The sequence below is a fragment of the Choloepus didactylus genome, chromosome 18 (assembly GCF_015220235.1).
Source record: "Choloepus didactylus isolate mChoDid1 chromosome 18, mChoDid1.pri, whole genome shotgun sequence".
NCBI lineage: Eukaryota > Metazoa > Chordata > Mammalia > Pilosa > Megalonychidae > Choloepus > Choloepus didactylus.
This window is the reverse complement of record NC_051324.1, coordinates 69,478,490-69,491,626: the sequence shown is the minus strand read 5'-3', so window position 1 is coordinate 69,491,626 and position 13,137 is coordinate 69,478,490. Positions and strand designations below refer to the sequence as shown.

At 47.1% G+C, this 13,137-nt stretch overlaps 1 protein-coding gene and 4 non-coding genes across 5 annotated transcripts; 2 read left to right on the top strand and 3 right to left on the bottom strand.

The window, feature by feature from the left end:
• Positions 1–4,147: 4,147 nt before the first annotated feature.
• TRNAR-CCU lies at positions 4,148–4,220 on the bottom strand. Its single transcript has one exon. It is a non-coding gene; the product is annotated as a tRNA-Arg (tRNA).
• A 315-nt stretch (positions 4,221–4,535) lies between these two features.
• Positions 4,536–4,608, top strand: TRNAR-UCG. The gene has a single exon. It is a non-coding gene; the product is annotated as a tRNA-Arg (tRNA).
• Positions 4,609–4,971: 363 nt separating this feature from the next.
• Positions 4,972–5,044, top strand: TRNAR-CCU. The gene has a single exon. It is a non-coding gene; the product is annotated as a tRNA-Arg (tRNA).
• A 454-nt stretch (positions 5,045–5,498) lies between these two features.
• TRNAR-CCU lies at positions 5,499–5,571 on the bottom strand. Its single transcript has one exon. It is a non-coding gene; the product is annotated as a tRNA-Arg (tRNA).
• A 391-nt stretch (positions 5,572–5,962) lies between these two features.
• On the bottom strand, positions 5,963–12,115 carry MRPL58 (mitochondrial ribosomal protein L58). The gene is made up of 6 exons (XM_037810110.1): positions 11,895–12,115; positions 9,182–9,218; positions 7,303–7,362; positions 6,671–6,753; positions 6,412–6,581; positions 5,963–6,189 (listed from the first exon to the last, which is right to left on the bottom strand). Exons 1-6 carry the CDS (start codon positions 12,078–12,080, stop codon positions 6,105–6,107), a joined length of 621 nt encoding a protein of 206 aa, XP_037666038.1. The 5' UTR covers positions 12,081–12,115; the 3' UTR covers positions 5,963–6,104.
• Positions 12,116–13,137: the final 1,022 nt, after the last annotated feature.

Genomic DNA, 13,137 nt, shown 5'->3' with positions numbered 1-13,137 from the left:
AAGAAAAGCTAATCACTAGTAAAATAGGATTATGCTTTGTAAATCACTAGAGGGAGGGAAAAAACATTCTATGTAGCAAAAGATAGACATAAGCAAAAAATGAAAATAGCGTAAATACAGAACTGATCATAATTATAATTATGAATTGGTCAACACCCCTATTAGAGCAAAATTTCAAATTGAGTCAACTCAACCTTTAAAATTCCAACCTTTAAAAAAATACTCAAAAAAGGATACAAGTAAAGGATTGGTTGGCTGTATTGAGGGCACCAACTCCTTACTCTTAAAAACTGGCAATTGAAGGAAAAAAAATTTCAAGCATTTTTCCTTTCTTAACTGAATTTCAGGATAAACAGTACTAGTTGATGAGGGAAAGTTCTTTATAAAGTATTTCAGCTGGTAAATGTGGAAAGAAAAATAACATTAGAAAAATCACTATTTTGTAATCCCTAGTGAAATAGTTTATTCAGGAAAAGGATGGCAATGGATAAAAGTTGATGGAAAAGTTGGCAATGGGTGGATCAGGCTGTCACCTCTTGAAGCCACAGAATGGGGCCAAGCAGGCATTATGTGCTTTCTGATTAAATACATAGCACCCATGGAAGTATTTTTGCCCAAAATTTGAACCCGAACTTCATCAAGGCTTTAGGTTAGAGGAAATAACTGGGAAAGAAGAACAAGTTACACAACACTGTAAAGAAGTAAAGAAGATAAGTCCAAAATGTGGGACATTTTACAGGAAAACTGATCTTGTGTTCCAATAAGGCAGTGGTGTGTGGGAAAACCAGGAAGGGTGGATAGGTCTGGATCAAAAGAGGCTCAAAAACATCCAAATGCTGTGTGTGGACCTTGTTGGATCCTGATTTGCACCAGTCAACTGTAAAAGGATGTCTTAGAGACAATTGGGGGTATTTGAATATGAACCAGATTACAGCATCCCAAAGAATTACTGTGAATTTTGTGAGATGCATTTGGCATTGTGGTATATGTAGGAATGAGATTACGTGATGTCTGGGATTTGCTTTAAAACACTTCAGAAGGAAAAAAGATACAGAGTTGCTGGAGCAAGTGTGACAAAATCCTAATAATTAGTGAATCTAGGTGAGGGCTATGGGAAGGTTTATTTACTATTCTCTGTTTATGTTTGACAGTTTTCATAATTTTTAAAGTATGGGCAAAAATATGGAGTTACGGTATCACTAGTAAAGTAGAATTCAAAATAAAAAACATGAAATGGATCAAATGTAATTCTTAAAAGGAACCATTCATATTAAAGGAATAACGAGTAGAACCTTTATGTACTAAAAAAATAGCATAAAAGTATATAAAGCCAAAAAATTTAAAATTAAGGAGTAATTGCTAGAAACATAACACCTTTTTGTCTTCGTCATATTAAGCATGCAGAACAAGTGAGACTATAGCAGACTGGAATAAAAAGTCTCATTTAATCCCTTATATACTAAACTTTATAATATACAAACAGAAAAACTATGGAAATTACAATATAAGAGACTGTAAAGCCTCAAATTTTAAAAAAAGCAGGAACCATATATATATACACATATTACATATATAAACATATGCATGTGTATATGTGTATATAAATGTGTATATATGTACATACATGTATATATATACGGGTGTGTATAAATATATATATACATTGGTTGAATCCAAATCTCCTCCCCCTCCCTGTCTGACTCGGGGTGTGGCACCACCATCCCGGAATCCTGGTCCTGAAGGTTCCGCTTCCCGAACATCTCCTGTTTTTACTTTCCTCCTCTCCAGCACCACCGCTGCTGCCTGTATTCAGACCTTGGTAATTTCCTGCCTGAACTATTACCGGCTCCCTAAAAGGACTCCCTGACTCTACTCTCACCCACCTTCAATCCATTCTTCATTGCTAAGGAGATCTTTTCAAAATGCAAATATGATCATTTTACTTTACTTTAATTTGCCTTTCCACTGCCCACAAGATCAAACGCCATCTCCTTACCCCATCCGGGAAGCTCTCGGGTTCTCTCCTCCACGAGAGCCAGAACTAATTGCTAACAGCACCTGCCACCCCACTCACTCCATCAGGCATTTGCTATTCCTGCTCCTACTCGAAGATAAGAAAGATCCACATAATTCTAGAGTCTTTCTTGAGGGCAGGCACCTTACTTTGCTCATATTTATACTTCCCAGGGTCTAACCCTGTGCCTGCCATTTAGAAGGAGTTTAATAGGAATTCATTATGAATGAATGAGAAGAACTGTAACATGAAATGCAAGCCTTCCGGGGCTCACTTCTGGTGGAGAGAGTATGGATCACACCTTAATCTTGAATAATGGGAAAAACTAGAATATTAGTAAATGAACCTTACCCTTGGAGAGAACACACCCTGTTCCAGGCATTGTTCTAAGCACTTCACATGCATATTAACTCATTGACTCCCACAACCACCCTGTGAGGTCGACAGTGTGTAACCCGAGTGTGCCGGTTTGAATGTATTGTGTCCCCCAAATGCCATTATCTTTGTGGTCTTGTGGGACAGACGTTTTGGTGCTGGTTAGATTTGCTTGGAATGTGCCCCACCCAGCTGTGGGTGGTGACTTTGGTGGGATACTCCCATGGACGTGTGACCCCACCCAGGTGGGCCTTGATCAGTGGAGCCATATAAAACATGCTGACTCAAAGAGACCGAACAGAGAGCAGTTGTGAGTGACATTTTGAAGAGGAGCAAGCTTGCTAGAGAGGAACGTCCTGGGAGAAAGCCATTTTGAAACCAGAACTTTGGAGCGGATGCCAGCCACATGCCTTCCCAGCTAACAGAGGTTTTCCGGACGCTATTTGCCATCCTCCAGTGAAGGTACCCGATTACTGATGTGTTATCTTGGACACTTTATGGCCTTAAGACTGTAACTGTGTAGCCAGATAAACCCCCTTTTTATAAAAGCCAGTCCATCTCTGGTGTTTTGCATTCCGCAGTATTAGCAAACTAGAACACCGAGCATTAAAGAAGTCCTCTGGAGGCTGCCCGATTGTCCGTGATCATCTCTGCTCAGAAGCATCTTTTTTTTTTTTTTTTTCTTTTTTTTTAACGTGATCTTTTTATGTAATCAGCTCCTTTCCACAATTCAGGTCTGGAACAAACGTCCCCTCCACAGAGTGGCCTTCTCTGACTACTCAGTTACCAGCTCCCCATCGCCCTCTTTATTTCGAAATGAACTTGTTCGTTTAGTTTACTTATTGGTTGTCCTCTCTCAATACAGGGTGAGATCTGGGGAGAAGGGCCTGGAGGATGGTTTCTGGAAGAACTGCAGCCCCGGAAAGGAGCAGTGGCTCTAGGGGTCCAAGCCAGTGGCAGGGCTCGGACACCAGAGATCTGGTAAAAGTAGCATGCATGAAACTTGCAGAAGACTCCAGGGCAACTCTGGAGAGAAGGAAGGAGGACCCCACTATTCTGGTTGGTTTCTTTGTTTTGTTTGTTGCTTCTTTTTCAAAGGTACAAGGAACCAGTGGTCTTGAAACTCTTTTGAGCCAAGGGCTTTGATGAACAATGCATAGCATCCCCAAAATGTTGCACGTATCGTGAAGCATTCAACTCAGCAAGCCCCCATCCACAGCCACCGAGAAGCTAGGAGCTTCAAGTTTAGGGAAAAAAAAAAAGTCCCTGGCTGTATATATGTATACAGGAAAGCGCACAAATCATAAAAGTACATTTCTCTGAATTGTCACAGAGCGTCACAGAGCATCGTCAGCTCCCGGGAAACCCCTCTTCCCGTGGCTTCCCCCACCTGCAGGGAACAACATCTTAACTGCTAAGAGATTAGTTTCGCCTGCTTTTTAACTTTATAATGAGGGACTCAGAACGCGCTCATTTCAATTGCATGCGGGTGCACAGCTTCCAGACAGTTTCCCGACGGGAGCGTTTCGATGTTGAGCTGGTTCTGGGTACCAACGCTGAGAGCGGCAAGAAATGGGGCCCCAGCTGCCTTGGCGTCGATAGCCCTTTCAAAGTGTTGTTGATTTCATTAAGAAGAAAAGGCAAATAAATTGACAACGCGACATCCACAAAATGTAGCTAAAGCTATGACACGAAAGGAAAAAACACGCCAGCGCCCTCGCTTATAGTATAAAACAATTCTGCAGCTACACTACCGTTCACCCCAGATGGGACTCGAACCCACAATCCCTGGCTTAGGAGGCCAGTGCCTTATCCATTAGGCCACTGGGGCTTCAGGTAAGCGGCGACCGAACTGAAGCCTCTTGTACTGTGCGGCGGCGGGGCCGCCACATGACGTCACAGCACTGTGCATCGCTAGGCGGGCGTCCACTCCGCACAAATGCAAAAGCAGACTACGCTCGAGGCCTGACTCTGCAGCTCCGGGAGCCGAGCAGCGGTTTGGAGTGCGTCCAGAGACCTCGCCATGAAGAAAACAAGGGAAGGGTCCGAAATGCAGTTGCATTTCCATTGTGCTTCCGCCTCCATCGGATAAAAAGTTCGGCACCGCCAACTCCGAGGCGTGGGCTTCCGAACGCCGGACCACGGCGACCGCGTGGCCTAACGGATAAGGCGTCTGACTTCGGATCAGAAGATTGAGGGTTCGAGTCCCTTCGTGGTCGGATTGTTTTAGGCGGGTATCGCTGCTGTCCTTCTCTGCATTCGTTGGGGATTCGTTCTGCTACGTCCAATAGTTTTGCTCCAACGAGCTGCTCAGCAGCCTTCTCCTGCGCTGCCGCCGACCCGCAACTGAGCGCCCTTCGGTAACTGTCCAGTACGCTCTCCATGAGTGCCAGCTTTTCGCGTAGGCCGGGTGGACACGCGGCCGGACAGGCTCGGCTTCCGCTTGTCGAGCTGGCTTTCCGGGAGTCGGGGCGGTTTCGCGGTCCGAGGTGCGTGCGACCAGCGTCACGGGTCGGCTTTGGGCGCAAATGGCTGTTCGTGCGCGCGCTATCCTGGACCACGTGGGGTATTCTCCTTATGGCGCCCCAGTGGCCTAATGGATAAGGCACTGGCCTCCTAAGCCAGGGATTGTGGGTTCGAGTCCCACCTGGGGTGGCTTCAGGACGGTCATTTACACCGAGGGTCCGAAGCTCTCAGCACGCTCCCAGCCCGCAGGTATTTTGCCTCCGGCCCTTCGGGCTCCAAGCTGTCCAGGAACTCGACGCCTCCTTAAGTCTTCAATACAGGTCCTTCCCCTCCACACCCCGGAAAAGACGGGGACCTTTCTGCGGTCAGAGCTGACCGTCCAACTGACTCCCTGACCGTCCAACTGACTCCGCGCCTTTCCCGCGCCGTGCGCTGGCGCCTAGTTAGAGGTCTAGAGATCATCTGCCTGAGGGAATTTTCCGCGATGCATGCAGCGTTACTAATCTGGAGGTAGCAGAGACCCATGCTTCCTCCGAGAGGCGACAAACTGGGAACCAGAGGCCCATCCTACAATTATGGTATAAACACCGAAGATTGGCAGTGGCGGCGAAAATAATAAAACACAAACACAATCACGCGACCCTACCCCAGGTGGGACTCGAACCCACAATCCCTGGCTTAGGAGGCCAGTGCCTTATCCATTAGGCCACTGGGGCCTGCGGCTTAGGTTCGGCACGTCCCCTTCTGTAATAGGTCCTAGTCGCCGGCCCGGCCTCGCGAAGGTCCAACGAGACCCTAGAGAGATGAGTCTTTTTTATCCAACTGTGTTCCTCGAGGGCAGACACCAGAACTCATTCTTCTTTTCCCAAAACCCCAGCTCTCCAACCCCAATCTCTGACCGAGTCAGTACCAAGTGAATGATTGTAAGGTAAATTTCAAGTGGGAGAAAAAGCAGGGATTCTGTTCAGAAGCATTCTGAATGTGAAGGGAAGCCTATCTGAGTATAAAATTTTATTGCAGCTAATACATTACATGGCAAGGTCAGACAACACTATGATGGCTGTTATAAAGACCTTCACAACCAAGCCTGCAAAGCTTCATTCGAAATGAAGATGGTGAGCATGAGCAAACAGGAAGGAACGAAGGGAGGCAGGGAGGGAGGGAGGGAGGAAGGGAAGCTCTTTCCAGCGTTCAGGTCTCCGCTGCCAAAATGTCCTGAAGAGTGGTCTTGGTGGCCACAGAGGGTGATTCAGTCCATATCTACCCGCCTGCTTCTCTTTATGACAGAATTGATTCTCTTTTGTCTCAGCCTTTCCCGATTCATGTTTTCTACCCTGAAAACAAAAAGACTGAAATTAGGCTCAGATGCCCAATCGGTCCTTTTCAAAGGGGCCACAGGAGCCAGAAGCTCAGCGGGAAGCAGAGCAACCAAATCAGCAGGCATGAGCTCCGGAACCTCCTTCCGGGTCAGAGTCCTCTCCCCTTCCCCTATGTCACCTGTGCAGGCTCTTGCCCACAGGAATCAGTTTATAGGGACTCAGAGCACCTCCCAGTACCTGATTCTCCGGAGTACAGCATCTTTTCTGGATGGTTCCTTGGGTGTCTGGCTGGCCTCGGCAATCATGTCTCTAATTTTCTGTAGGCAATCTGCCAGATTCCGGAACTGATAGCGGCTACTTTCAGAGGTGAGAATCAACTCTCCTGACCTGTTGATCTTATTTTTATGCTGCAGAAAACAAAGGAAAAACCAGAGTCCCACAGAGTCTCAAAGCCACCGAGGGATTGACTAGAGGGAAAGGCAGGGACCTTGGTTACCATGATGGCCATCTTCTGGCGCACGGGTTCTGCGATCCAGTCAGCAGTTGCCAAATGGAACCTGACTTCAGCCTTGGAATTCACTGTGGATGGAAGGGAGGCAGGAACACGGGTCACTGAGACCCTGTGGGCTCAGCACCCGGGAGGGTCAGTGACCTTCCTGAGTCAAGGAGAGGTGACACATCCAACCACATACGTTTCCATTCCATGTCAACGCGGGGAGACAAAGTTGGCCGTGAAATGAGCCTGCAAAATAGGCACTTTGGGACAAAAATTAACTTCTAGCAACGGAGTTTTCAATAGTTCTCTTACTGTTGTGCTGGGTTCAGAAAAGAATGGGGAGAATGAGTTCCCTGAGAATGAAGGAAATTTGCTCTGGGGAGCCTGCTGCCAACCCACATGTGATTTCCCTTTGTTCAGACTCACAAGCCAATCCTAGTCCTAGAAACCTGCAGCTGAAAGCCTGAGAATCAGACCACATTCAAAAGAATAAAGAGGATTATTATAAGCTGGTGGCATTTAAGCTTCTGCTGAAAAATCCCTTTATTCCACATGAACATGAGTGCACAGCTCTGCAAGCCCACCTCCCAGCTAAGTTTTAAAGCAAAAGAACACAACAGGGTGCCTTGTACCTTTATTAACATTCTGCCCCCCAGGACCACTACTCCGACAATATGATATTGTCAAGCGATCTGTAAAACAGAACAACACAAAAACAGCATTACCCCATGGCAAAACTTGCAAATAGTACAAGTTTACTCTCAACATAATTATCCCTATTATACATAATTGCTGTCAATGACTTTTACAAATATAAATGAACATTTAATCAGTAAAGTTGGAGATTTTCTAAAGATGTCAAAACTAAAACAAATCGAGGAGTAAGTGACTTTCTCAAGGTCACATGGACAGCAAAGGAAGTAAAATTAGAATCCAGGTTGCCTGCTTCTGATCCAGTACATTCTATGAGATCTGCTGCTCCCATGTTAGCTTTTTTTTTTTCCATGTTAGCTTTTTGATGTTTGTTTTAAAGCAAGGACTCTTTCAAAAGCTCAAACTAAATAACAAACTTAGCTTAAGGTTTTATTTCAAAACGTGGTGCATGTGGAATTCCAATAAACTGGAAGCTCCAAGAGGACAGGGACTGTGTCTAATTCATTGTGTTTATTGGGTATTTCTAGTGCCGAGCTCACAGTGTTTAAAAACACTGAGTGCTCCACATTGATGAGTACTCAATTTGAAGTCAGGAGCCCGTTTCTAGCACTGGCTCAGTCACTGACTGACTATGTAGTCCTGGTAAAGTCCCGCTGTGCCACTGTGTCTCCGTTTTTTATTCTTTTTAAACCTGTAAAATGAGGTTTCTTCCTTCCACTTTTATAATGCATTAAAAGCAGCCTTATAGTGTCTGAGAGGAAAGCAGGGAAGGCATGGTAATGGGACAATCCCAGAAGACTAGACGATGAACTGCAAGCGGTCTGGATGGCAAAGAACTGTGTGGCACCAATGGCAGTGGAGAGCTGGACTCAGCAGGCAGCGGGGATCACCTTGGAACTGCTTCTGACAGACTTCCTTCCTTTTGAAAAACCAAATTAAATTCTTTTTCTGAGTAGGTAATGTACTCTCATGGTACTGTGGGGGAACGGCTCTGCCACAGTGCCCAGGCCTTGCTGGGACTGCCCGAGTCTTAAGTATTTGAAGGACGGCCTTGTGATCCTCCCAGAACATGGAGGCATGGGGGGCTTGTGAGGTCCTGCTACAAGGCCATGTCCCATCGCCTCCCGAGCTCTCCCAGGAGGCTGTCATGAGACAGTTTCTCCTTGCCTCCAGTTCTGCCGAGATCCAAGGCTTCCCACCCAACCCCCTCCTGGGCACAGCTGCAGGCCACAGAACTGCTTAGCTGCAGCATGGCACCGGCTCTTGGGTAACAGGGTGTCCTCTCACTTGTGTTGCAGACATCTGGCCTCTTTGTTTCAGTGTCAACTGAGCAAGGGCAACAGGGAGCTGGCCCCTTTGGATCCTCTTCCTTTCACTGTCTATGCAAGTAATAAAATGATTCTTAAAAAAGGCTTGTTGTTCTTTACAGGCCAAATCTGTTAGGCCTTGCCTTATGCTTGATGAGGACAAAATTCTCAGATCATGCAATGATACATGGAGAAGTCACCTACTCTTAACCCCCAGCCACCAAATTTGTGTTTTCCTCTCTGTACATATTTTTAAATATATGTATATAATACAAGTGGTAGCATACTATATATACTCTTCAGGACCTTTTTTTCAAATAATGACCCTATGGTCGATTGTAGAGACTGTTCAATGTCATGAGAACATAAGGAGCCTCCATTCATGTTGCTTAGGACCCCACTGAATGGCTGTGCTATTACTTATTTGCTAAACAATGCTGCTAGGACTCCCCAAAGACAATTTCTTGACTTTCCTTGTGCTGGGGAGGACATGGAAGGAACATGTGAGGGGTGGGGGAAATGAATGACTTAACAAAACAGAATTACTTACCTATAGGAATGTCACTGCTGGCTTGCTTTGCGTCATCCTGTAACATAAAGTACACCATGTCAAACAAATACTACCTGTGGGTGACTTCTGTCTAGGGCATCAAAAGAAGTTATGTAGAGCTACAACGCAAATGTAGTGCATTACTATTTCCAGGCCGCCAGCAAAATCACATCAGAATACAGAAAAAACATCCCGACTCCAGAGGTACCACTTCAGAAACAATCCTCCAGGGAAAGTGAACTGACCTCTCGCCTCCCCTGACCCAGCCTAAGCCAGTGTGGCCCTCAGAGGCCTGACTCCTGATAGGGTGGGGCGACTCCAAAAGGAACACCCTCTGCCAATCTGCAGCCACAAACCTGGTGGCCCATGCTGTTACTTCCTGGGCATCACAGAGGTTTGCACGTGGGGCAGTCTGCCTTGAAGAGTGACTAGCCTTGCGGGTCCATATCAAACTGAACTGCTCACCCCAGGATTTCTCACCTTCATGTTTCTCCCGTGCTGTTCACCCTGTGGGTGATGCCCTTCAACCTTAAATCCTCATGACCTTGAGGCCCAGTGCCAGGGCTACCTACTCTGACTTGGCTCTCCAAACTCCAAGTACCCTCACCTGCAACCCTTCTGGCTACCTTTTTCTCTTAAAATTCTTTAGGGGTGAAATTGCCAACCTCCTCCACCTCTCTGCAGCACTGAAAACCCTGGACCACGCCCTCCTTCTGGAAGCACACTCTTCCTCTTGCTTCTGAGGTAGCCTCTCCAGGTTTTCCCCTTACCTCCCTCATGACTCTTTCTCACTGTCCTTTGCTAGCTCTTTACAACCTTTCAACACTGGCATGCCCCTGACATCTCTCTCTCTCTCCTCTTTCCTTCAAATATTTCATCCATCTAGGCTAATGAAAATATCATCTATGCTGATGACTCCCAACCTTAGGGCTCAAACTCAAACTTCTTTCCTGAACTCCACACCCATATACTCAGCTGCTACTCAAAGTTTCCCCTTGGATGTCTAACAGACACCTCAAACCTCAAGCCTCCTCAGAAAAGGCTTCCCTTCCTAACAAGCTAAAGTCAACCACTGGCACTCTCTAACACAGCACATTTCATTACAGGACTTCTCACTACCTGATGTTTCCCCCCTTTGTTTATTGGACTGTCTCCTTCACTAGGATGTAAGGCCCATGAAGCAGGGACCCTGTCTGTTTTCTTCAAGCTGCGTCTGCAATGCATGAAACAGTGCCTTACACAGAAGGTGCACAATAAACTTTTCGCTGGATGAACGAATGAACAAACTAATGAATATTACTGCCAGTTTCTCATATCAACCAGTGGCAACTAAACGCTTCCACTGCTCAAGACCTCAAACCTTGTTTCTCTTATTCTCATATCCTGTCCACTGGCAAATCCTGCAGGCTTTCTCTTCAAAATATACCTAGAACCTGACCCATGTTTGTCACTTCTAGTGCTTCAGCTCTCGATTATATTTTTGCTCCTGCCATTCTAGTCTATTCTCTATAAGGCATATATAAGGGATCCTTTTAAAACTAAGTCAGATTATGTCACTTCTCTGCCTCATAAGCTCAGATAGTTCTCCACTGCATTCAAAGTAAAGGTTAAAGGCCTTAAGCCCTATAAATGGGCCTTTTCTCCCATCCCTCTCCTCTATAACTTCATCTCCTCTGACTCCTTTGCCCTCACCCTGCTCAGCTACACTGGTCTACATGCTCTTCCTCCAACAAGTCAAGCATACCACTGTTTTAAGTTTGTTGCACCTGCTGTTTTCTCTCCCTGGGGTGCTTCTCTCCCCACAGTTTTCAGGGCTCACTGCCTTGCTTCTTCTAGGTCTTTACTCAAAATTCACCTCTTCACCGAGGCTTTCCCAGGCCACCCTACTTAAAAGTGCAACACCACTCCCACCACCCCATCTTCCTTCCAGGAATTATTTTCTCCAAAGCACTTAATACCATCTCACCTATTCTATGTGACTTATTTTATTTACTGCTTGCCTCCCTCCACTAGAACATAAGCTCCATAAGCATTGGGACTTTTGTGTTTTGTTCACTACTCAATCTGCAGGCCTACCACATGCGCACCCAGCATACTCTCAAAACGAGTTTGTTGAGTGAATGAGTGAATGAATGAACATTCTCTCCCAGTCATACTAATAGAAGCTCAGTGGAATTGGGAAAGGGGAGGGTCCTATCTCTCCCGCTCCGAGACCTAATACATCACCTGCACACAGAAGGCTGTCAATAAAGGTGTGCTGAAACAAAAACGAGAGGCCCTGTTTCCGCAGGTGTGCTAGGGTTGCCAGGGGCTAGAGATGGTGTAACCTTTCTTTCAGCAAACAACTTGGCTGCCTCTGGCCTTTCTTGTCCATTTGGAGAACGCAGCTCCTCCGCCTGTGCCTTGGGACAGGAATTTAGGCCAGTGGACCAGAAAATTAACGCGGAAGAACTGGTAGCCTCGAAAAAAGCATATCCCGCAGGCTCTCCCCACACCAGACGCCAGGACACACTCTGAAGCGCCAGGACACACTCTGAGGCTCCAGCACCGGTTGCTCAGGCAACCAGTCCCGCTCCGCGGCGACCTCATAGGCGTACACCAGACGAGCCTTTTACGTACTCCAGGCTCGGCCAATGGGGACCCGGCTTCCTGACGTCACCCAGAGGCCCCTTCCGGCCAACCCGCTTTCCGGCCCACCCGCTTTCCGGCTCACCGGTACCCTCCAGGCTGTGTCCGGCCCTTTGGACTCGGGATAGAGCTTGTCCAGGCTGTAGATGCTTTGGAATTCGGTGCCGTCTACCTGCTTGTGCAGAGCCCGGCGGGGGAAGCGCGCAGGCGGCGGGAGCAGCCAGGATCCGGTTCGGCTCAGGCCCCAGCGAAGGAACCAGGCGGCCGACATGTTCGGGTCTCTCACCCACTTCCGGCTGAAGCTTCCTACCCGCGGTCCGCAAGCTCGCACTTCCCCCGGGACTTTGGTTCCGCGCGGCTTTTAGCGCCGGACGAGTACCCGAGGCGAGCTAGGTGCTCTCAGGCGACGACCGTAGGAAGCCCCTCAGGTTGACCGCCGGCAGGAGGCCTGGTCCGAGCTCTGACGGCCGCTCCAACCGGGGATTGACATTGGCCAGACAGCGAGCTGCCTACAGACGCTCTTCCTGGAGAGAAGAAACCCTCGGGTCTCGTGTGCCCCATAAACGCCACTTCTTGTCTTTTTTTCAGAGCCCGGTCCCTCCTCCTGGGCCGCTGTCGCCCACATCTCACCTCACTGAGGCCGGCCTGGCTCATCTGCAACCCCCTGCCCCGCACTCCTCATCCCCTTTACCCTTACCCTGCTCTATTTTTTTTTTTTTTTTAATATCACGCAATCATTTTTTTTCAAAGTATTTATAGTTTATTAATCCTTTGGTGATAAATCTGCAGAATCACCAGTCAAGTCACTGAAGAATCTTTACTCCTTATATTACCGGATCTCTAGCTCACTTTTTGCCAGCACCAGCATTGGCCTTTTCAGTTTGCCTGACTTTCCTTCATTCTGTTCTTGCGTCCCTTTCCGCTGTTATCTTGTGATCTTTTTCTTCTCGTACAGATCATGTCTTGCAAGTCTGTTTTGTTGTTGTTGTTTGTTTTGTTTGTATGTTTGTTTTAATCATGCCAAAGCCAGTTATTTTGCCACCACCAAAATGGGTTCTAAATCCAAATACAAAGTGGCATCTGGTGTAGTGTTGTACATTTTGGCTAGTTTTTCCCGAATTTCTGTCTTAGGTACTGTTGCCTTCCCAGGGTGAAGATCTCCATGGCCATTTGTTTCTGCCGTCATTGGTCGTGAACTTCCTGGTCGGCATAGTAACCCTGTTGTTGGTGATGGCGGGTGGTTCTCAGGCAGCCAGGGAGGAGAAAGCACTCCATCGCTTTTCTAACATCTGTTGCCCATTCTGCAGCTCGAATGTGAGCTCCACGAG

Bases quoted from the DNA above. Each gene is read 5' to 3' on its own strand.
- MRPL58 (XM_037810110.1), bottom strand. From the start codon at position 12,080: ATGTCGGCCGCCTGGTTCCTTCGCTGGGGCCTGAGCCGAACCGGATCC. The intron at 9,219-11,894 runs GTGAGCCGGAAA...TTTATGTTACAG, and splicing joins ACACAGCCTGGAGGGTACCG to GATGACGCAAAGCAAGCCAG. The intron at 6,582-6,670 runs GTAACCAAGGTC...TGTTTTCTGCAG, and splicing joins GCCAGAAGATGGCCATCATG to CATAAAAATAAGATCAACAG.